Raw genomic sequence first — 22,779 nt, forward strand, 5'->3', positions numbered from 1 at the left:
TTCTAACAATTGCGCCCACAGTAGATTTCTTCACACCAAGCTGCTTACCTATTGCAAATTCAGTCTTCCCAGCCTGGTGCAGCTCTACAATTTTGTTTCTGGTGTCCTTTGACAGCTCTTTGGTCTTGGCCATAGAGGAATTCTGAGTGTAACTGTTTGAGGTTGTGGACAGATGTCTTTTATACTGATAACGAGTTTAAACAGGTGCCATTAATACAGGTAACAAGTGGAGGACAGAGGAGCCTCTTAAAGAATAAGTTACAGATCTGTGAGAGCCAGACATCTTGCTTGTTTGTAGGTGACCAAATACTTATTTTCCACCATAATTTGCTAATAAATTCTTTAAAAATCAGACAATGTGATTTTCTGGATTTTTTTTCTCATCTAGTCTCTCACAGGTGAGGTATACCTATGATGAAAATTACAGGCCTCTCATCTTTTTAAGTGGGAGAACTTCCACTATTGGTGGCTGATGAAATACTTTTTTTGCCCCACCGTGTGTGTATGTGTATGTATATATATATATATATATATATATATATATATATATATATACATACACACACACACACACATAGAGAGAGAGAGAGAGAGAGGCAGGCTTCATGTCCCTGGTGCGTCACCCATGGCGAACAGGACCTTGGTGAGGGACCAGACAAAGCACTGCTCCAAATAAATCCCTTTCCCGGACGCGGGTCAGCGGGGCCCCCCAATGGAGCCAGGCCTGGAGGTGGGGCTCAAAGGCGAGCCCCTGGTGGCCGGGGCTGCACCCACGGGGCTCGGCCGGGCACAGGCTGAGAGGGTAACATGGGTCCCCATTCCCGTGGGCTCACCACCTGTGGGAGGGCACATAGGGGTCGGTTGCAGTGTGAGCTGGGGGGTGGCCGAAGACGGGGACTTCGCGATCCAATCCCCGGCTACAGAAACTGGCTCTAGGGATGTTGAATGTCACCTCCCTGGCAGTGAAGGAGCCTGAACTGGGGTGAGGTCGAGAAGTTTCGACGAGATGTAGTCGGGCTCGCCTCCACACACGGCTTGGGCTCTGGTACCAGTTCTCTTGAGAGTGGTTGAACTCTCTTCCGCTGAGCAGGTGTGGGTATACTTATTGCCCCCCGGCTTGGCGCCTCTACATTGGGGTTCACCCCGGTGGACTAGTGGGTAGCCTCCCTCCGCCTTCGGGTGAGGGGACAGCTCCTGACTGTTGTTTGTGCCTATGCACCAAACAGCAGTTCAGAGTACCCACCCTTTTTGGAGTCCTTGGAAGCGGTGTTTGAGAGCGCTCCTGTTGGGGACTCCATCGTTCTGCGGGGGGACTTCAATGCTCACGTGGGCAATGACAGTGAGACCTGGAAGGGCGTGATTGGGAGGAACCCGAGTGGTGTTCTGTTATTGGACTTCTGTGCTCACCACGGATTGTCCATAACGAACACCATGTTCAAGCACAAGGTTGTCCACACGTGCACTTGGCACCAGGACACCCTAGGTCGCAGTTCGATGATCGACTTTGTGGTCGTGTCATCGGACTTGCAGCCGCATGTCTTGGACACTCGGGTGAAGAGAGGGTTGGAGCTGTCAACGCATCACCACCTGGTGGTGAGTTGTCTCCGATGGTGTAGGGAAGATGCCGGTCCGACCTGGCAGGCCCAAACGTATTGTAGGGTCTGCTGGGACCGTCTGGCAGAATGTTGTCAGATGTTTCAACTCCCACCTCCGGCAGAACTTCACCCACGTCTCGGGGGAGGCAGGGAACATTGAGTCCGAGTGGACAATGTTCCACGCGACCGCAGCTGTGGCTGTCAGGTAGTTGGTGCCTGTTGTGGCAGCAATCCCCGAACCCGTTGGTGGTGAGGGATGCTGTCAAGCTGAAGAAGGAGTCCTATCGGGCCTTTTTGGCCTGTGGGACTCCTGAGGCAGCTGATGGGTACCGGCTGGCCAAGCGGAATGCAGCTTTGGTGGTCGCTGAGACAAAAACTCTGATGCTGGAGGAGTTCGGTGAGGCCATGGAGAACGATTTCCGAACGGCTTCGAGAAAATTCTGGTCCACCAGCCGGCGTCTCAGGAGGGTGTAGTAGTGCACCATCAACACTCTGTATAGTGGGGATGGGGCGCTGCTGACCTCGACTCGGGACGTTGTGAGTCGGTGGGAAGAACACTTCGAAGACCTCCTCAATTCCACCGACACGCCTTCCCATGAGGGAGCAGAGTCTGGGTTCTCTGAGGCGGGCTCTCCTATCTCTGGGGTTGAGTTCACCAAGGTGGTTAAAAAGCTCCTCGGTGGCAAGGCCCAAGGGGTGGATGAGATTCGCCCGGAGTTCCTAAAGGCTCTGGATGTTGTGGGGCTGTCCTGTTTGACACAACTCTACAATATCGCGTGGACATCGGGGACAGTGCCCCTGGATTGGCAGACTGGGTTGGCTTTTTAAAAAGGGGGACCGGAGGGTCTGTTCCAACTACAGCGGGGATCACACCTCTCAGCCTCCCAGGTAAGGTCTATTCAGGGGTGCTGGAGAGGAGGGTTCGTCGGGGAGTCGAATCTCAGATTCAGGAGGAGCAGTGTGGTTTTCGTCCTGGCCATGGAACAGTGGACCAGCTCTACACCCTCAGCAGGGTCCTCGATGGTGCGTGGGAGTTTGTCCAACCACTCAACATGTGTTTTGTGGACTTGGAGAAGGCATTTGACCGTGTCCCTCGGGGAGTCCTGGGGTGCTTCAGGAGTATGGGATGCCGAACCCCCTGATTCGGGCTGTTAAGTCCCTGTACGACCAGTGTCAGAGTTTGGTCTGCATATCCGGCAGTAAGTCGGACTCGTTTCCGGTGAGGGTTGGACTCCGCCAAGGCTGCCATTTGTCACTGATTCTGTTCATAACTTTAATGGACAGAATTTCTAGGCGCAGCCGAGGCGTAGAGGGGGTCCGGTTTGGTGGCCTCAGTATTGCATCTTTGCTGTTTGCAGATGATGTGGTTCTGTTGGCTTCATCAAGCCGTGATCTCCAACTCTCACTGGAGCGTTTCGCAGCAGAGTGTGAAGCGGCTGGGATGAGATTAAGCAACTCCAAATCTGAGACCATGGTCCTCAGTCAGAAATTGGTGGAGTGCCCTCTTCGGGTCGGGGATGAGATCCTGACCCAGGTGGAGGAGTTCAAATAACTTGGTGTCTTGTTCACGAGTGAGAGAAGAATGGAACGGGAGATCGGCAGGCGGATCGGTGCAGCGTCTGCAGTGATGCGGACTTTGTATCGGTCCGTTGTGTTGAAGAAGGAGCTAAGCCGAAAGGCGAAGCTCTCTATTTACCGGTCGATCTACGTTCCTACCCTCACCTATGGTCACGAGCTGTGGGTCATGACCCAAAGAACAAGATCCCGGATACAAGCGGCCGAAATGAGTTTCTTCCGCAGGGTGTCCGGGCTCTCCCTTAGAGATAGGGTGAGAAGCTCGGTCATCTGGGAGGATCTCAGAGTAGAGCCGCTGCTCCTCCACATCGAGAGGAGCCAGTTGAGGTGGCTGGGGCATCTCTTTAGGATGCCTCCTGGACGCCTCCCTGGTGAGGTGTTCTGGTCACGTCCCACCGGAAGGAGACCCCGGGGATGACCCAGGACACGCTGGAGAGACTACGTCTCTCGGCTGACCTGGGAACGCCACGCCTCGGGATCCCCTCGGAAGAGCTGGATGAAGTGGGTGGTGAGAGCGAAGTCTGGGCGTCCCTGCTAAAGCTACTGTCCCCGCGACCCGACCTCGGATAAGCAGTAGAAAATGATGGATGGATTGATTATTTCAATAATTTTTTTGTGAATCAGAAAAATATATTTGCTGTTCTAGCTATACCAACGGCATATAGTGACAGGCAGAGCAATTAAATTAATGCTCTTCCATTGGATGTTAAAAGGAACAATAAAGCTTTGTCTGTGCCTGTTTCCATTCATACAACAGAATAGGTCATGGTTTCCTGCAAATATATCAGCTTTGTGGTCAATTAAACAACTTTGATATATTTTATGATATTTTTATTTGGTGTTTTACCATGAGGCACGGTGGACGACTGGTTAGCACATCTCCCTACCAGTTCTGAGGACCTGGCCTTGACTGTGGGGAGTTTACATGTTCTCCCCGTGCCTGCGTGGGTTTTCTCCACACACAAACTTGTATACCGTTACTGGTTTGTTTCAGCACTGTTAATTTTGTAGGAAATGTTCCCAAATGTATTTTTCCTACCGTACAATGTTGCTTGGGAGCCAAACTAATGCTAAAAACAAATGTTTATGGGACTAACTTAAGAGTTGTTGGGAAATCTAGTTTTGTATGTAAGATCACAACCAATCGAAAGCGCCTCAAAAGGTCATCGTGACTACATTACCCACAGTTCACCACAGGCTCAGGCACGTTGTGGGAGCCTTCGGAAATATCCTCCGAGCACCCCTTGCGACACCATTCCGAAACTCAGAGCACTGTTGGAATGTACACTGTCAGAGTAGCGTTGGGGCGCCCGCTTGAATTTCAGAACGCACCATATACGCACCGCTACAACCGTCTGCAGCACGTCTTGGCTTGCATTAGTGCTGTTAGCGTTACTGTTCGCTGCGTCGCCACATTCGTAAATGAGAAAAGAAATTAGTACCGAACAGAAACAGTCGAACCAAACCATTGTGACGGTTTTCAAAAACCGTTCCATCTGTTTTATATGTGTGTGTGTGCGCGTTAGTGTATACATAGTCGTGCTCAAAAAGGGGTGCCAATGTTTTTGAGCACGACCATAAAAATACATTGTGCTTTTTTTTTCTTGACTGTCTGACATGAAATCAGACGAAACTTTTCCTGTTTTAGTTCAATTAAGATCCATCCATCCATTTTCTGAGCCGCTTCTCCTCACTAGGGTCACGGGCGCGCTGGAGCCTATCCCAGCTGTCATCGGGCAGGAGGCGGGGCACACCCTGAACTGGTTGCCAGCCAATCGCAGGGCACATACAAACAAACAACCATTCACACTCACAGTCACACCTACGGGCAATTTAGAGTTGTCAATTAGCCTAGCATGCATGTTTTTGGGATGTGGGAGGAAACCGGAGTGCCCTGAGAAAACCCACGCAGGCACGGGGAGAACATGCAAACTCCACACAGGCGGGGCCGGGGATTGAACCCCGATCCTCAGAACTGTGCGGCAGACGCTCTAACCAGTCGGTCACCGTGCCGCCTCAATTAAGATTACTAAAATTATTTCTATTTAATAAATGACAGAATAGTGAGAGGATTTTTTTAGGCAAACGTTTATAATAAATAGTCATGTTAAAAAATTGTTTTTTACTGTATGTGTGCAGCTGAAATAAGCATTTAAAACGTAACCATTTTTCTCAAGTATTTTTCCAAAGGTGCTCTCGATATGAAAATTTCACCAGCTGTTGGGAACAACCCCAAGTAATCCATACATACAAAGAGAGTAGAACAAATAAGTTCACAAATGAAGTTCAGAATCAGAATTCAGATTCAGAATCATCTTTATTTACCAAGTATGTCAAAAACACAAGGAATTTGTCTCCGGTAGTTGGAGCCGCTCTAGTACGACAACAGACTGTCAATTGACAGAGAACACTTTTGACACATAAAGACATGGATAAAAACAGTGACTGAGCAATAAAGGGTCGCTAGTTATCTGGTAATGCCGCAACAATTATTATTATTATTTTTTTGACAATTGTGCAAAATGATGCTGAGTCCTCTAGCAATTAGACGAGTTTGAAATGACTAATAGAACAATAGTATCGTGCAGTGACTGTTGTGAAAATGGCGCAGAGACTTTATGCAATTTGAAGTGACTAGTAGTGTGATAATCTGGGACAATGTCAATTGTGCAAATGGTGCATATACTTCTCAAGCACGAGTGGCCAGTATTGGTCAAGTCCTCTAGGGTGGGTCGGGGGGTACCGACAACCTTTTCAGCAGTTTTGATTGTCTGTTTCAGTCAGAGTTTGTCCCTTTTTGTAGCAGCGTGTTCAGCTCCAGGTTGTGTTAGCCGCACCACAGCTTCAGCCGCTCCACTTCCTATCAATACGCAGACTCGTCACCGTCTTCGATGAGGCCGATGACTGTGGTGTCGTCTGCAAACTTCAGGAGTTTGACAGTCGGGTGCGTTGAGGTGCAGTCGTTTGTGTAGAGAGAGAAGAGCAGCTGAGAGAGGACACAACCTTGGGGCGCCCCAGTGCTGGTGGTGCGTGTAGATGAGGCATGTCCCCCGGCCTCACATGCTGTGTCCTGCCTGTCAGGAAGCGAGAAATCCCCTGGCAGATGGCAGGCGAGGCGCTGAGCTGTAGAAGCTTGGAGGAGAGGAGTTCGGGGATGATTGTGTCGAGCTGAAGTCCACGAACAGGATCCTCGCGCCGTCGAGGTGTTCTGGGATGAAGTGCAGTCCCATGTTGACTGTGTCATTCACAGACCTGTTTCCTTGGTAGGCAAACTGCAGGGGGTCCAGCAGGGGACCTGTGACGCTCTTGAGGTGGTCCAGCACGAGACCTTCAAAGGACTTCATGACCATAGATGTCAGGGTGACAGGGCTGGAGTCATTTATACCCAGGATTGCAGGTTTCTTGGGGACTGGGATGATGGTGGAGCGTTTGAAACAGGATGGTACTTCACACAGTTCCTGAGATCTATTGAAGATCTGTGTGAAGACTGAAGTGAGCTTGTCCGCGCAGACATTGAGGCAGGATGGGGACACAAGGTCTGGGCCTACCCGCTTTGTTGATCTTTTGCTGATTTAAGATGCGTCTCACCTCCTGTTCGTGGATGTTCAACGCAGGAGGGGGAGTCAGAGGTGTGATGGTGGTTGGTGGTGTGGCTGGGTGGGTGTGGGGTGTGAAAGTATCCTTTTCAAATCTGCAATAGGTGTTCAAGTCGTCAGCTAGTCCTTTATTGTTCTCAGCTTGGGGGGATGGTCACTTGTAATTTATTAGTGATTGTAATGCATGCCAGACTGATTTAGTCGTTAGTGGTAAACTGTTTTTCTAACTTTACTGCATAATTTCTCTTTGCCATGCTAATTGCTTTAGTCAATCTGTTTCTAGTGCAAATTTACAAGGCCCTATCCCCACTTCGATATGCGTCCTCTTTAGCCTGGCGAAGTTGCTTAAGTTTGGCAGTGACCCACGGCTTGTTGTTGTTGAACGTGCGAAATGACTTTGTTGGTACACAGGCCTCTTCACAGAAACTGAAATAGGATGTGACAGTGTTCGTATATTCATCCAGGCTGCCAGTTGAATTTTCAAAGTCTGTGCAGTCTAAACAGCTTTGAAGTTCCATCTTTGCTTCATTGGTCCGCTTCTTGACTATTTTCACCGTAGGTTTCGCGCATTTAAGTTTTTTCCTGTATGTTGGTATTCAGTGAATTAAGCAGTGATCAGACGAGCCCAGAGCTGCACCAGGTATAGCACGGTATGCATTATTTAGCGTAGTATAGCAGTGGTCTAAAATGTTATTTTCCTTGGTAGGACAGTCGATGTGCTGCTTGTATTTAGGAAGTTCGTGGTTGAGTTTAGCTTTGTTAAAGTCACCAAGAATAATGAGGCGTGAGTCTGGGTTCTTTGTTTCAATTTGGTTTACCTGGTCAGCGAGCGTTAGCAGTGTGGCGCACATGTTAGCTTGAGGAGGAATGTAAACACCGGCAAGGATGAAAGACGCAAACTCACGCGGCAAGCAAAATTACTTACAGTTCAAAAACAGCGACTCCAAGTGTGTGCTGACGTCGGTACACCATTTTTCGGTGATCAGAATCAGAATCAGAATCATCTTTATTTGCCAAGTATGTCCAAAACACACAAGGAATTTGTCTCCGGTAGTTGGAGCCGCTCTAGTACAACAGACATTCAATTTACAGAACACTTTGGAGACATAAAGACATTGACAAAAAACAATTGTGCAAAAAGACATAGATGCGTATCCCGCTGCCTTTTGTTTTTCCCCGATAACTCCGTGACGCGGTCTGCCCGGTGAAGTTGGAAGCCCAGAAGCATTACGGCGCCATCGGGGACGCGTTTACAAAGCCATGTCTCCGTTAAGCACAGGGCGGCGGAACGTCCAAAGTCTTTACTGGTCTTTGTCAGAAAATGACGCTTGTCCATTTTGTTGGGTAGGGAGCGTAGATTCGCGATGTGGATCGACGGGAGCACCATTCGAAATCCTCTCTTACTGAGCTTCACTTGGATGCCGGTGCGCTTCCCCCTTCGTCGCCATTGCCGCCATGCTCCGTACGCCGCGGCCGCCCCACCGGTGAGTAACTCGGAGAAAAAAAGTCCGGTGAAAGAAAGTCCGGGCTAGACTCCCTAATGTTTAGCCAATCATCCCTTGCGTAAATGAGTCGCGTAATGTCACCAAAGACAAAATAAAATCACAAAAACAGTCAATACTACAGAGCACGTACATGAGTCGACCGCACGGTTAGGCGCAATCTTGGATCTTGGAAGTTGTGTGTAAAAATGTGAAATGACACAGGGAAAAAGTATTGAACCCGGCAACTGGTATTTATTTAATACCTTGTACAATAGCCTTTGTTTGCAGTGACAGTTTCAAGACGCCTCCTGTATGGAGTAATTAGTCGCATGCTTTGCTCTGGTTTGATTTTGGCCCATTCCTCCACACAAGCAGTCTTCAAATCTTGAAGGTTCCGTGGGCTTCTCTTATGGACCTTGAGTTTCAGTTATTTCCGTAGATTTTCGATTGGATTCAAGTCATGGGATTGGCTGGGCCATTCTAGCAGCTGTATTTTTTTTCTTTGAATCCATTTGAGTTTCCTTGGCAGTATGTTCATGGATTATTATCCTGCTGAAATGTCCACCCTCGTTTCATTTTCATCATCCTCTTAGATGGCAGCAGATTTTTGTCAAGAATGTCTACTATGTACATTTGCCCATTCATCCTTCCTTCAATAATGTGAAGTTTACCAGTACCATTTGCTGAAAAGCAGCCCCACACCATCATGTTCCCACCTCTGAACTTCACTGTTGGTATGGTGTTTTTAGGGTGATGTGCAGTGCCATTTCTCCTCCAAAAGTGGTGTGGATTATGGCATCCAAACAGTTCAGTTTTGCTCTCATCCAACCAGACTATATTCTCCCAGTATTTAACTGGCTTGTCCAAATGTTGTTCAGCAAACTTTAAATGAGCTTTGACATGCATTTCTTTTTCAGCAATTGGGATCTTGCGTGGTGAGCGTGCATCCAGGCCATGGCGGCGGAGTGCTTTACTCTTATGTATTATGGCCCCAACTGTGCTTACTGGAACGTTCAGAAGCTTAGCTATGCGCCTGCAACCAATGCCATCATTATGTTTTGCAACAATTAGTTTGCGATGGTCTTGAGACAGCGCTCTGCTTTTACCCATCATGAGATGTGTCTTGACTCACACCTTGCAAACGAGACCTTTTTGTAGGCCATCAATTAGGACTGAACCAGCTGATATTCATTTGTACTGTCAAGGGGCTTGATTGCAGTTTGATTTTTGATCGATTTTAGTCGTTGTCTTGGCTTTCCATGCCTGTTTGCACACCCCTTTCTTCATGTGTTCAATACTTTTTCGCTGTGTCATTTCACATTTTTACACACAACTTAATTTCTGAGTTTATTTGTTCTACTTTCTTTGTATATATGGATTACTTGGGTTGTTCCCAACATCTGGTGAAAATTTCAGCTTAATACCACCTTTGGCGGTGTTAAGTACTTATTTCAGCCGCTGTGTGTGTCTGTGTATATATATATATATATATATATATATATATATATAAGGGAGATAACATTCAGAATGCCCGATATCGTAAAATTAAAAGTGCCTTGATATGGCCGGGCTATACGCAGCTGCGACTCGATCCCCAAATGCTGCCCGATTTCGGAAGCAAAGCAGGGTCGGTCCTGGTTTGTACTTGGATGGGAGACCGCCTCGGAATACCAGCTGCTCGGGTTGGACAGTGGGCCGATCACCTGCTGCTGTAAAAATTACTGAAACGGAAATTGTGGCCTGATGTGCCTCCTGGCATTGAGAGCTCTAACTAACTACCTGTACGCAGCCACACCACTTAGCCAGGCTGCTACAGCCAGACTACTGCACTCCACTTCCTCATTAAGACTATAAACGCACCCGATTGGACAGTGGGTACGTCCCAAAAAAATACACTGTTTCGCTGCCTGGCCCACATGTCCAAAAGGCTGCGTTGGAAGGGATGCAGAAACAACTCTGTGTGTTCATGTGTGTCTTTAGATCAGCTCATGAGGCTCCTGCCTCTTCTTCTGAGCTTTCTCTTCTCCAGCAGGAGCAAGCTCATTGCTAGCATTTTCCTCATCTGATAATTCCTGGCGGCACGGTGCCGACTGGTTAGAGCGTCTGCCTCACAGTTCTGAGGACCCGGGTTCAATCCCCGGCCCCGCCTGTGTGGAGTTTGCATGTTCTCCCCGTGCCTGCGTGGCTTTTCTCCGGGCACTCCGGTTTCCTCCCACATCCCAAAAACATGCATGCTAGGTTAATTGACAACTCTAAATTGCCCGTCGGTGTGAATGTGAGTGCGAATGGTTGTTTGTTTGTATGTGCCCTGCGATTGGCTGGCAACCAGTTCAGGGTGTGCCCCGCCTCCTGCCCGATGACAGCTGGGACAGGCTCCAGCGCGCCCGCGACCCTAGTGAGGAGAAGCGGAAAGTAAATGAATTGCTACTTTGAAAAGCTTCTCATGACACTTGAATTGATTCGCATTAAAGGATTTATTTGCCATTCATGTTATCAAAGGCAGAGTTTTATGGAAAGAAATAGAATATAGGTATTTTAATTTTGATGATACCTTTGCAATAAAAAAGGAATCGGCCTTTCTAAAAGTGACACTCTGATGAATATTGTTTACCTTTGTTCATATTTACAGATCTTTACAATTTGCATGATATCCAAAATAATTTGCATGATTTACATTTTTTGCATGATTACAATTTGCAGGATTTCCATGGTGAGTGGCAAATTGCAACAATTTTTTCCAAATGAAGAGATTTTGACCTCCTAGATTCAATATTTTTCTATTCCTAAAATGCTCAAGTGGCTTTCTTGTGTGTGTTTTGTTTGATTTAAGTGAAGAGAGAAACTTCTTTCACAAGAGGCACTAGTAACTGGAGTAACTAATGCAATTTTGGTAAGCCGCTTCATGAAAACCCAACATAGCTAGTTTTCGTGTCACATAAACAATGCAGAACTCCTTGACGGTTTTCTACCATCCAATTGGCGCGTTTCATTAGCTTCACAACCAATTGATTTTCAAAACATCAGCTTTTTGTCAACAAAATGCTCAATTATCATTGGTAAAAGAACCCTATCTGAATAATATTTGACTTCCATTTTCTCTTTTTCTAGCATTTGTGTTTTGCTGCAGTCTCCATTTAGAAAAGACAAGATAATGGGTAAAAGTTCAAACACCAGTAACTCGTTTGTGTTCAATTTACACCCGTTAATTTGCCTCCCAATCTCCGAGTGTCGTGGTATTGTGTCGTTTGAGAATGACTCGTTCAAATGAACAAATCGTTTGCGTGAACATATTCAATGGAATCTCTTCATGAACTTTTGTTACGGAAGGCAAACGCTTTTTTTAAAAAGCAAACGCAAAACGCTTGGTGCGCATATGCGCGGTGACGCAATTGAATTTATTCTGCATTTAATATGTGCACCTGTGCATGCAGACACATACACATACAACCCCAATTCCAATGAAGTTGCGACGTTGTGTTAAACATAAATAAAAACAGAATACAATGATTTGCAAATCATGTTCAACCGATATTTAATTGAATACACGACAAAGACAAGATATTTAATGTTCAACTTTATTGTTTTTAGCAAATAATCATGAACTTAGAATTTTATAGCTGCAACACGTTCCAAAAAAGCTGGGACAGGGTCATGTTTGCTACTGTGTTACATCACCTTTTCTTTTAACAACATTTAATAAATGTTTGGGAACTGAGGACACTAATTGTTGAAGCTTTGTAGGTGGAATTCTTTCCCATTCTTGCTTGATCTACAGCTTCAGCTGTCCAACAGTCCGGGGTCTCCGTTGTCATATTTTACGCCACACATTTTCAATGGGAGACAGGTCTGGACTGCAGGCAGGCCAGTCTAGTACCCGCACCCTTTTACTACGAAGCCACGCTGTTGTAACACGTGCAGAATGTGGTTTGGCGTTGTCTTGCTGAAATAAGCATGGGCGTCCATGAAAAAGACGTTGCTTGGATGGCAGCGTATGTTTCTCCAAAACCTGTATGTACAACATTAGTGGTGCCTTCACAAATGTGTAAGTTACCCATGCCATTGGCACCAACACAGCCTTTACTGACATTGGTTTTCTGAAGTGTTCCTGAGCCCATGCGGTGTTATCCTTTACACATTGATGTCGGTTTTTGATGCAGTGCCGCCTGAGGGATCGAAGGTCACGGGCATTCAATGTTTGTTTTCGGCCTTGCCACTTACATGCAGTGATTTTTCCAGATTCTCTGCACCTTTTGGTGATATTATGGACCGTAGATGATGAAATCCCTCAATTCCTTGCAATTGTTCGTTGAGGAACATTGTCCTTAAACTGTTGAACTATTTTCTCACACACTTGTTCACAAAGAGGTGAACCTCGCCCCATCTTTGCTTGTGAATGACTGAGCGATTCAGGGAAGCTCCTTTTCTACCCCATCATGGCAGCCACCTGTTCCCAATGAGCCTGTTCACCTGTGGGATGTTCCAAACAGGTGTTTGATGAGCATTCCTCAACTTTCTCAGTCTTTTTTGCCACCTGTCCCAGCTTTTTTGGAACCTGTTGCAGCCATACAATTCTAAGTTAATGATAATTTGCCATTATTTGTGTGTGTGTGTATACATATATATGTATATGTGTGTGTATATGACGACTGGTTAGAGCGTCTGCCTCACAGTTCTGAGGACCGGGGTTCAATCCCCGGCCCCGCCTGTGTGGAGTTTGCATGTTCTCCCCGTGCCTGCGTGGGTTTTTTTTCCCGGGCACTGCGGTTTCCTCCCACATCCCAAAAACATGCATGCTAGGTTAATGGATGACTCTAAATTGCCCATAGGTGTGACTGTGAGAGCGAATGGTTGTTTGTTTGTATGTGCCCTGCGATTGGCCGGCAACCAGTTCAGGGTGTACCCCGCCTCCTGCCCGATGACTGCTGGGACAGGCTCCAGCACCACCCGCGACCCCAGTGAGGAGAAGCGGCTCAGAAAATGGATGGATGGATAACTATTTCTGCTGCTACACGAGGAGCAGGCAGCTGCACATAAACACGTGCAAATGGCGGAAACACCCACAATAGGCAAGGAGAGAACGCGCGTCTTTCTGCAGCCGTGTTGATGAGACGTTCAGCTCTCTCCTGGCACATCACACTGGTGACCTGCTGGCCAGTAGCTGCATTGAGGGTGAGCTTCTTCTGTACCTCAAGGAGCCAGTGATCGACAGGCGGAAAGGGGACCCACTCCAGTGGTGGACGTGACAACTCTATCTTTGTTTTATTTGCTTTATAAAAATTTTCGGGAACTATTTATTTCAATTTGCAGTTAACTGTATAACAGATGCTGCTGACCCTGGGAACACTGGACTTTTTCTTTTTGAACTTTTAAACAAAATTACTATGATGATTATTATTATGAGTAGTAGTACTAGTATATCATTATTATGTAAATTGTTTTAATTGTATTGAGATTTTTGGAAAACTTTCGAGCACTATTTATTCGTTGAAAGTTTTCATTTAACTTTGTAAGACATTGCTGCTGAGCCGGGGCGCTCCCTGCACTTTTTGTTAGAATTTTAAAGCAAAGATGCCAACTATTTTGGAAGGTTAAAAAAAACCTGTTGCAAATTTGAAAAGCTGTTTCATAAATGTGCTTACAGTCATTGAAATGAAGTGTTGGAGATTTCAATATTTCAAATTTTGACGCCAATAGTTTTCTTTTTACCGCTGAATGAATATCGGCTCCAATCATCGGTTATCATCCCCCTTGATTACTAATAATTGGCATCAGTTTCGGCCCTGGAAGAAAATCAGTCTATCATTACAGAAAAGCAAAATTCATTTGCTCTTTTGTATCAAATACAAATATTGTTTCACATGATTCATTTTCTTCAGGAGATATTCCACAAACTTAAACTTAATGGGTGCCAATATTGGTGAGCACGACCGTATACATGTTTTAAGTGTACGTCAATAAAACAAAAACATTACAGTTATTGCTGTATGGAATGGAAAAGGTTACTATTTTGGGAACCCTAATCACAAAATGTGGTCTTCTACGATTTGTCTTTGTGTTAAGTAACTCCAAATGGATATTCAATGACTGATAACTTTGTCTCAATTCCAACAGTCCTCTTGCCAAGCTGTTATTTCCAGCAGTGGACTCCAACCTGCTGAAGTTCCTTTATGATGACAACCAAAAGGTGGAGCCGGAGTGGTACATTCCCATCATTCCGATGGTGCTTATAAACGGTGCAGAGGGCATTGGAACAGGTTGGGCATGTAAGATTCCCAACTACGACCCCCGAGAGATTGTCAACAACATCAGCCGGATGCTAAACCATCAAGACCCCCTAGCAATGGTAAACTGGTTAGAAAATTGAAATATTATTTGAATTGCACACTTTTAGGCGGCACGGTGACCAACTGGCTGGCGCATCTGCCTCACAGTTCTGAGGACCCAGGTTCAAATCTGGCCTCGCCTGTGTGGAGCTCGCATGTTCTCCCCGTGCCTGCGTGGGTTTTCTCCGGGGACTCTGGTTTCCTCCCACATCCCAAAAACCTGCATGCTAGGTTAATTGAAGACTCTAAATTGGCCGTAGGTGTGAATGTGAGTGCGAATGTTTGCTTGTTTAGATGTGCCCTGCGATTGGCTGGTGACCGGTTCAGGGTCTACCCCGCCTCTCGCCCAAAGATAGCCGGGATGGGCTCCGGCACACGGGTGACCCTAGTGAGGATAAGCGATATGGAAAATGGATGGCTGGACGGATTCACACTTTAAATTTCAAATACGTGATGAATTTGTGTCTGACAGTGAAGCATGTGGTTAGCATGTCAGCCTCACAACAAAGAGGTTCTTGGTTCGAATCCCAGCTCTGACCTTTATGTGTGGAGTTTCCTCTTATAGTCCAAAAGTGAAGTCAGGTTTATTTTTATAGCCCTCAATCAGAAGAGTTGACAAAGATCGATAACATCCCCTGATATGACCCCCAACCAGGCAAGGAAAAACTCAAACCCCCATTTAAGGAAAAAAGAAGAAACCTTGAGAAGGGACCACAGATGGAAGGATCCCCTCCGAAGATAACCAGGCTGCAATGGATGCTGACCAGGGTTTGAGCTGCTTATTTGCAACCTCACCAATGGCCGATTGAAAAACAGGATGTGGCGAAGCGAATATTTCCCACGTTAGCCACGCTGGCGAATCAAAATTGCCCACGTCAAAAGCCCTCCCTGATCAAAGTTCAAGTGAGCGCACTGTGTGCGAACGGCGTTATTGATTTAGTTTTTCCCCCGCTTCGTAAAATGCTTCTATCGTCTGTCCGGCCGCTGCTGGCAGTAACCAGCAGGCTCACACGAGAGGAGCAGCGCATCGGGGAAGACGACCCGAATTGAAGCATGCATATTACTGCGACGTATGTTTGAAGTGTGGTCAATGTGTCCTGCAATGCACGATAGTTCTCGGAGCTAGCTGCCTTCTTCATCAATGCACAAGCCGCTAATCACAGCGTGCTTGTCATGCTGAGCGGTGGCGGCACTGGCTTTAACCAGGGCTGTTACTATCATTTGGGGGCCCGCAGCAGACAGAGTCACCCCCCCCCCCCCCCCCCATTTGAAATCCGTTCCACACCCAAAATTAAATTATACCTATCTTTTTTTTATATCAGTGTCTGATTACAAATAAATATAGTGCAATATAGAAATACAGTGGGTACGGAAAGTATTCAGACCTCCAAGAATTTTTCACTCGTTATATTGCAGCCATTTGCTAAAATCATTTAAGTAATTTTTTTTCCCTCATTAATGTACACACAGCACCCCATATTGACAAAACAAAACGGAATTGTTAAACTTTTTGCAGATTTATTAAAAAAGAAACATTTAAATATCACACAGCCATAATTATTCAGACTCTTTGGTGTAACACTCATATATTTAACTCGGGTGCTGTCCATTTCTTCTGATCATCCTTGAGATGGATCTACACCGTCATTGGAGTCCAGTTGTGTTTGATAATACTGATTGGACTTGATGAGGAAAGCCACACACCTGTCTATATCAGACCTTACAGCTCACAGTGCATGTCAGAGCAAATGAGAATCATGAGGTCAAAGGAACTGCCTGAAGAGCTTAGAGACAGAATTGTGGCAAGGCACAGATCTGGCCAAGGTTACAAAAAAAATTGTGCTGCACTTAAGGTTCCTAAGAGCACAGTGGCCTCCATAATGCTGAAATGGAAGACGTTTGGGACGATCAGAACCCTTCCTCGAGCCGGCCGTCCGGCCAAACTGAGCAGTCGGGGGAGAAGAGCCTTGGTCAGAGAAGAACCCAAAGATCACTGTAGCTGAGCTCCAGAGATGCAGTCGGGAGATGGGAAAAAGTTCTAGAAAGTCAACCACCACTGCAGTCCTCCACCAGTCGGGGCTTTATGGCGGAGTGCGAGACACATGAAAGCCCACAGGGAGTTTGCTAAAAAACAAATAAATGCAGTGCATAATATTGCTTCTAAGGTTAGATTAGAGTGATTACAACGTACAGTAAAACCATTCATGAGACACTTGCTGTAGTTTGGCCTTTTTAAAAATGTGTTTTTATGTTTAATTTACAAAATTAATGAAGTCCTTATTTGCATATTTTGCTTCCCTTGTTGCTAAAATGCAAACTTCTCAAGTGGATTTAGAGATTTGTGAATGTTATTTCCCTTGAAGTAGTCCGCCGTGATGATGACGTCACTGTTAAAACATGGCGGCTCACGAGCAGAGGATTTCTCAGCGTGCATAGCGCCATTGTATAGTTGTGAACACATTCACTGCCATTGACGGCTTTAGAAGTCAAATATCCATGTTAACTCGGAAGGCTGGCAGTGAATGAGTTTTAAAATTCTCTTATGTCAGTTAGTCACCTGATCCCATAAATAGTTGTAATATGGTGAATTGGTTAGCTTTTATTTCATGGTATTTACATTGAGATGTGTTAAAAAGATGTCTGTCCCAATACCTTTGCTCGCTTGAAAAGTGGGTGGCTTCAAACAAAAGGTGCTCTGTCCTCGGTTGTTTAACACATCGAGCTGTAAATACAATGAAATATAAAAGCTGGAATTCTGAACTTTTGTCTCATATTCATCTTTTGATCTCAAACCCAAATGTCTTCTGTATACAACAAAAACAAATTGACCTTGCCGTTCCAATACTTTTGCTGTGAAAAATGATTGGCCTCCTTCTCAAATTCTTATATTGATGCATTGTTTCCCCACTTTAATGTTTAAGATCATCAAACAAATTTAAATATCAGACAAATATAACCCACGGGAACTTAAAATGCCATTTTTAAATGGTGATTTCATTTATTATGGGGAAAAATCCCTTTCCAAAAAGATTGAATATCATGGAAAAGTTTATTTACTGTATTTCCATAATTCCATTCAAAAACTTAAACTTTCATCGATGATAGATTCAGGCCCACAATTTAAACAATTTCAAGTACAACCCAATTCCAATGAAGTTGGGACGTTGTGTTAAAAATAAATAAAAACAGAATACAATGATTTGCAAATCATGTCCAACCTATATTAATTAAATACACTACAAAGACAACATATTGAACATTAAATATGTTGTCTTTGTAGTGATCAACTTTATTGTTTTTAGCAAATAATCATGAACTTGGAAATTTATGGCTGCATCACGTTCCAAAAAAGCTGGGACAGGGTCATGTTTACGACTGTGTTACATCACCTTTTCTTTGAGCAACATCCAATAAAAGTTTGGGAACTGAGGACACGAATTGTTGAAGCTTTGTAGGTGGAATTCTTTCCCATTCTTGCTTGATGTACAGCTTCAGCCGTTCAACAGTCCGGGGTCTCCGTTGCCGTATTTTACGCTTCATAATGCGCCACACATTTTCAATGGGAGACAGGTCTGGACTGCAGGCAGGCCAGTCTAGTACCCGCACTCTTTTACTACAAAGCCACGCTGTTGTAACACGTGCAGAATGTGGTTTGGCATTGTCTTGCTGAAATAAGCAGGGGGTTCCATGAAAAAGACGTTGCTTGGATGGCAGCATATGTTTCTTCAAAACCTGTCTGTACCTTTCAGCATTAATGGTGCCTTCACAGATGTGTAAGTTACCCATGCCATTGGCACTTAAACAGCCCCATACCATCACAGATGCTGGCTTTTGAACTTTGCGTCCACAACAGTCCGGATGGTTCTTTTCCTCCTTGGCCCAGAGGACACGACGTCCACAATTTCCAAAAACAATTTGAAATGTGGACTCGTCGGACCACAGAACACTTTTCCACTTTGCATCGGTCCATCTTAGATGAGCTCGGGCCCAGAGAAGCCGGCGGCGTTTCTGGGTGTTGTTGATAAATGGCTTTTGCTTTGCATAGTAGAGTTTCAAGTTGCACTTACGGATGTAGCGCTGAACTGTATTTACTGACATTGGTTTTCTGAAGTGTTCCTGAGCCCGTGTGGTGATATCCTTTACACATTGATGTCGTTTTTGATGCAGTGGGGATCAAAGGTTCAATGTTGGTTTTCGGCCTTGCCGCTTACATGCAGTGATTTCTCAGAATTCTCTGAACCTTTTGATGATATTATGGACCGTAGATGATGAAATCCATAAATTCCTTGCAATTGTACGTTGAGGAACATTGTCCTTAAATTGTTGGACTATTTTCTCACGCACTTGTTCACAAAGAGGTGAACCTCGCCCCATCTTTGCTTGTGAATGACTGAGCGATTCAGGGAAGCTCCTTTTCTACCCAATCATGGCACCCACCTGTTCACCTGTGGGATGTTCCAAACAGGTGTTTGATGAACATTCCTCAACTTTCTCACTTTTTTGCCACGTCCCAGCTTTTTTGGAACGTGTTGCAGCCATAAGTTCTCAGTTAATGATTATTTGCTAAAAACAATAAAGTTGATCAGTTTGAACATTAAATATCTTCTCTTTGTAGTGTATTCAATTAAATGTAGGTTGAACATGATTTGCAAATCATTGTAATCTGTTTTTATTTGTTTAACACAACGTCCCAACTTCATTGGAATTAGGGTTGTATTTATTTGTTCATTTTTACATAATTTGGGCTTCCAGCTCATAAAACCCACAAAATCAATAATTCAAAAAATTAGAATACTGTGGAGAAATCATTTACTTCTCAGTTTTTGGAGCAAAAAAAGAAAGAAATTATGGTCACATTAAATCAATGAAAATATCGCACTTTCCAAACGATATGTTAATCTTCAATACTACGTTGGGAATCCCTTTACTTTAATTACTGCCTCGATGCGCCGTGGCATTGCCTGGGAGTTATAGAAGCCCAGATTTCCTTGATGCTTGCTGTCAGTTCTTCCTTGTTTTGGGGTCTGGTGCCCCTCATTTTACTCTTGATATAATACCCCATCGATTCTCAATGGGGTTTAGAGCCGGTGAGTTGGCTGGCCAGTCAAGCACTGTGATGACATGGGCATCAAACCAGGTTTTGGTGCGTCTGGCAGTATGGGCAGAGGCCAGGTCCTGCTGGAAGATGAAATCTGCATCTCCATACAGATCCTCAGCAGAAGGAATCATGAAGTCCTCTAAAACATTCTGGAAGACTGTTGCGGTGACCTTGGATTTAAGAAAGCAGAGTTGACCAACACCTGCACTGGACATTGCACCCCAAATCGTGACTGACTATGGATATTTCACACTGGACCTCAAGCAGCCTGGGTTCTGTTCTTCACCCGTCTTCCTCCAAACCCTTGGACCTTGATTCCCGAGTTTAGGGCCACACTTTACTTTCATCGGAAAAGAAAGATGATATGATATCAGTCCTTCTTCTCCTTGGCCCAGTTGAGACGCTTCCTGCGTTGGCTCAGGATCAGAAGCGGCTTGACCCGAGGAAACCGACAGTTGTAGCCCATCTCCCGCATGGGTCTGAATATGGTGGTTTTTGAAGCTGTGACTCCCGCCACATTCCACTCTTTCTGGATCTCTGCTAGGTTCTTGAATCTTCTCTGTTCGATAATCCGCTGAAGCCCACCGTCATCTCTTTTGCCGGTGAATCTTCTCCTGCCACATTTTGTCCTTCCATTGCTCGGACACAGCACTCTGTGAACAGCCAGCCTCCTTAGCTACCAACGTTTGTGGCTTACCCGTCCTATGGAGGGTATCAACGATGGTCTTCTGGCCAGTTGTCAAGTCTGCAGTCTTCCCCATTTTGAACCCAACTGAGACAACTGAACCAAACTGAAGCAATTTCATGACATCTGGGGAAACCCGTGCAGGTGCTTTGAGTTTATTAGATGATTAGTGTGTGACACTCAGTTTAAAACATTTCTGGCCTGCAAAATCTGGGCTGATTTCTTCACAGTATTGTAATTTTTTGAATTCCTAATTTTGTGTGTTTTATGAGCTGGAAGCCTAAATTATGTAAAAATAAACAAATAAATACTTGAAATTGTTTAAATTGTGCGACCTGAATCTATAATCTATGGAAGTTTAACTTTTTGAACGGAATTATGGAAATAAATAAACTTTTCCATGATATTCAATTTTTTTGGAAAGGGTCTATATGTTTGTTTCATGAGCTTTAACATTGGGGTGGGGAAACTATGCAAAAATGTAAGAATTTGAGAAGGGGGCCAATACTTTTTCAGGGCACTGTATATTACCTGAAGAATATATAAGCTTTATTGTATTACTAAATATATTTTTGGTTATCAAGAAAACCATGAACATGGCTAGAGATCAGCTCTTAAACTGTCATGAGCTATTTTCCTTGTCATATTTATATTTGTCCAAACAAATGTACCTTTAGTTGTACCAGACATGAAAAATTAACATGAAACTGTAGAAACAAGATTGGTCAATAGCCCCCCCCCCCCTCTCCCCCATGACTATATTAATATGTTTATATTTATATATACTTATTTTACGCCGAGCTGATCGGTGTTATCGGTATCAGCCGATAATTAGCATTTTATGCTGATCGGCTTTCATGTCATAAGTCGCCGATCGATCGGCTCCGCACAAGACATTTAACTCCGCATCTTCGTCGCGTATGAATCCAAACGCTAGTTTATTTTTAGCCTTGTCACGTGTCTTGTTGCGCAGTACTGTAACTATCTGATGCCCAATAAAGTTTTTTCAATCTTGTGGGTGAAAAAACACGTCGTCGGTGTGGGACTATTTTGCGGTGTCTCAGACAAACAACACGCAAGTTATTTGCAGTCTGTGCACAACTGAAGTACGTCATGGGGAACGTCGTCTAAATTTGATCGTGCACCTGAGTAGCATGCAGCGTGGGGGGAAAAATAAAACATAAAAAGTCAAACGGACTCAAACACCCGTCCATATAGCTGGGACAGTGAGAAAGTTAGAGTACAGTATTTATTAAAGTAATTTATTTGCAATAAAGTAATTTAATTTCAGTAAGTTAGCACCCATTATTTCTGTCATGTTGTCATGTTGATTTGACCTAAACTTATGTGAGTGGCCAATCCTTGAATGGCCCCTAGGGGTCATCGGCGTTTTAACTTTTGTCTAAAATAGCTCGAGAAGAATTTGAGCTGGGACGGACGGCTCCAGCACGCTCGCAACCCTTGTGAGGATAAGCTGCACAGAAACTGGATGGCTACAGTATGCAGTACACAAGTATATACAACAAATGAACAAGTCATGTAAATAGACACATCGCTTCATGTTGTGATCGGATCGGTTATCGTTTTTTTTTTTTTTTAAGCCTAATACTTATACATGATATAAGCTTTCGTAAACAATACATTTGCACCCACTCAGTGGCTGATGTTGTTCATTGCGTACAGAGCCACGACACTCAAAACAGCGGACCTTTTTGCTCCACTTGGATATTAAGTGGTTTACCCTTTTGCAATCAGGGGGATTTGTATTTTTCTCCTTTTCCCAGATTTCCAGATTGGCCTGCTAATTGCGTGCTAAGAGGTCTATGAGCACCGCTAAGAGCGATTTGTAGCGAGTAGTTCAAAAGGATTCTTGCATCTTGTTTCTCCATGAGGAAACGTAATCTGGACTCTGCGGCACCTTGCCATTCGCTCGTCCCCGCCAGTCAGACATGCACGCATGCGCACACACACTTGAGACACAGAACCCTCCCTCCATATAAAGGCATTTCTCTAACTTGTCAGCAGACAGGCAGTCATTAGCTGACCGTCAGCTTTTTGTGTACTGCTTTTAAGACACAACTGGATCGCTGTCGCACGTTTGTTTGTTTTTTTGTTTTGTTTTACTTTACAAGACTTGAACCATGCTATTTTCTTTATGTCAAAATACCTTGGTTTGGTACTTGTATCGGTACTTGGTGCAATACTATGTTGCAATAATAAATAGATTTGTCCACTCACATGTTAAGAGTATTAAAAACTTGAAAAATGGCATTTTATTGTACATTTAGAACAGATACAAAATGTGTGATGAAATTGGGATTAATTGCCAGTTGACTATGAAAATGATGCAATTAATCATGATTAAAAAAATGTATTGTTTGACAGCCCTAATAATTCCACAACTTTCTTGGATTTATTAGCTT

General features: G+C 44.6%; 1 protein-coding gene across 2 annotated transcripts in view; it reads left to right on the plus strand.

Moving 5' to 3' along the window:
- top2b (DNA topoisomerase II beta) overlaps positions 1-22,779 on the plus strand; it is a 115,957-nt gene that overhangs the window by 60,162 nt on the left and 33,016 nt on the right. For both annotated transcript variants that reach the window (XM_061760859.1, XM_061760860.1), the window contains one exon: positions 14,362-14,593. In XM_061760859.1, the coding sequence (XP_061616843.1) occupies positions 14,362-14,593 (232 nt within the window). The remainder of the gene's footprint in view (positions 1-14,361; positions 14,594-22,779) is intronic.

This window comes from Phyllopteryx taeniolatus, chromosome 21 (genome assembly GCF_024500385.1).
Source record: "Phyllopteryx taeniolatus isolate TA_2022b chromosome 21, UOR_Ptae_1.2, whole genome shotgun sequence".
Classification (NCBI taxonomy): Eukaryota; Metazoa; Chordata; class Actinopteri; order Syngnathiformes; family Syngnathidae; genus Phyllopteryx; species Phyllopteryx taeniolatus.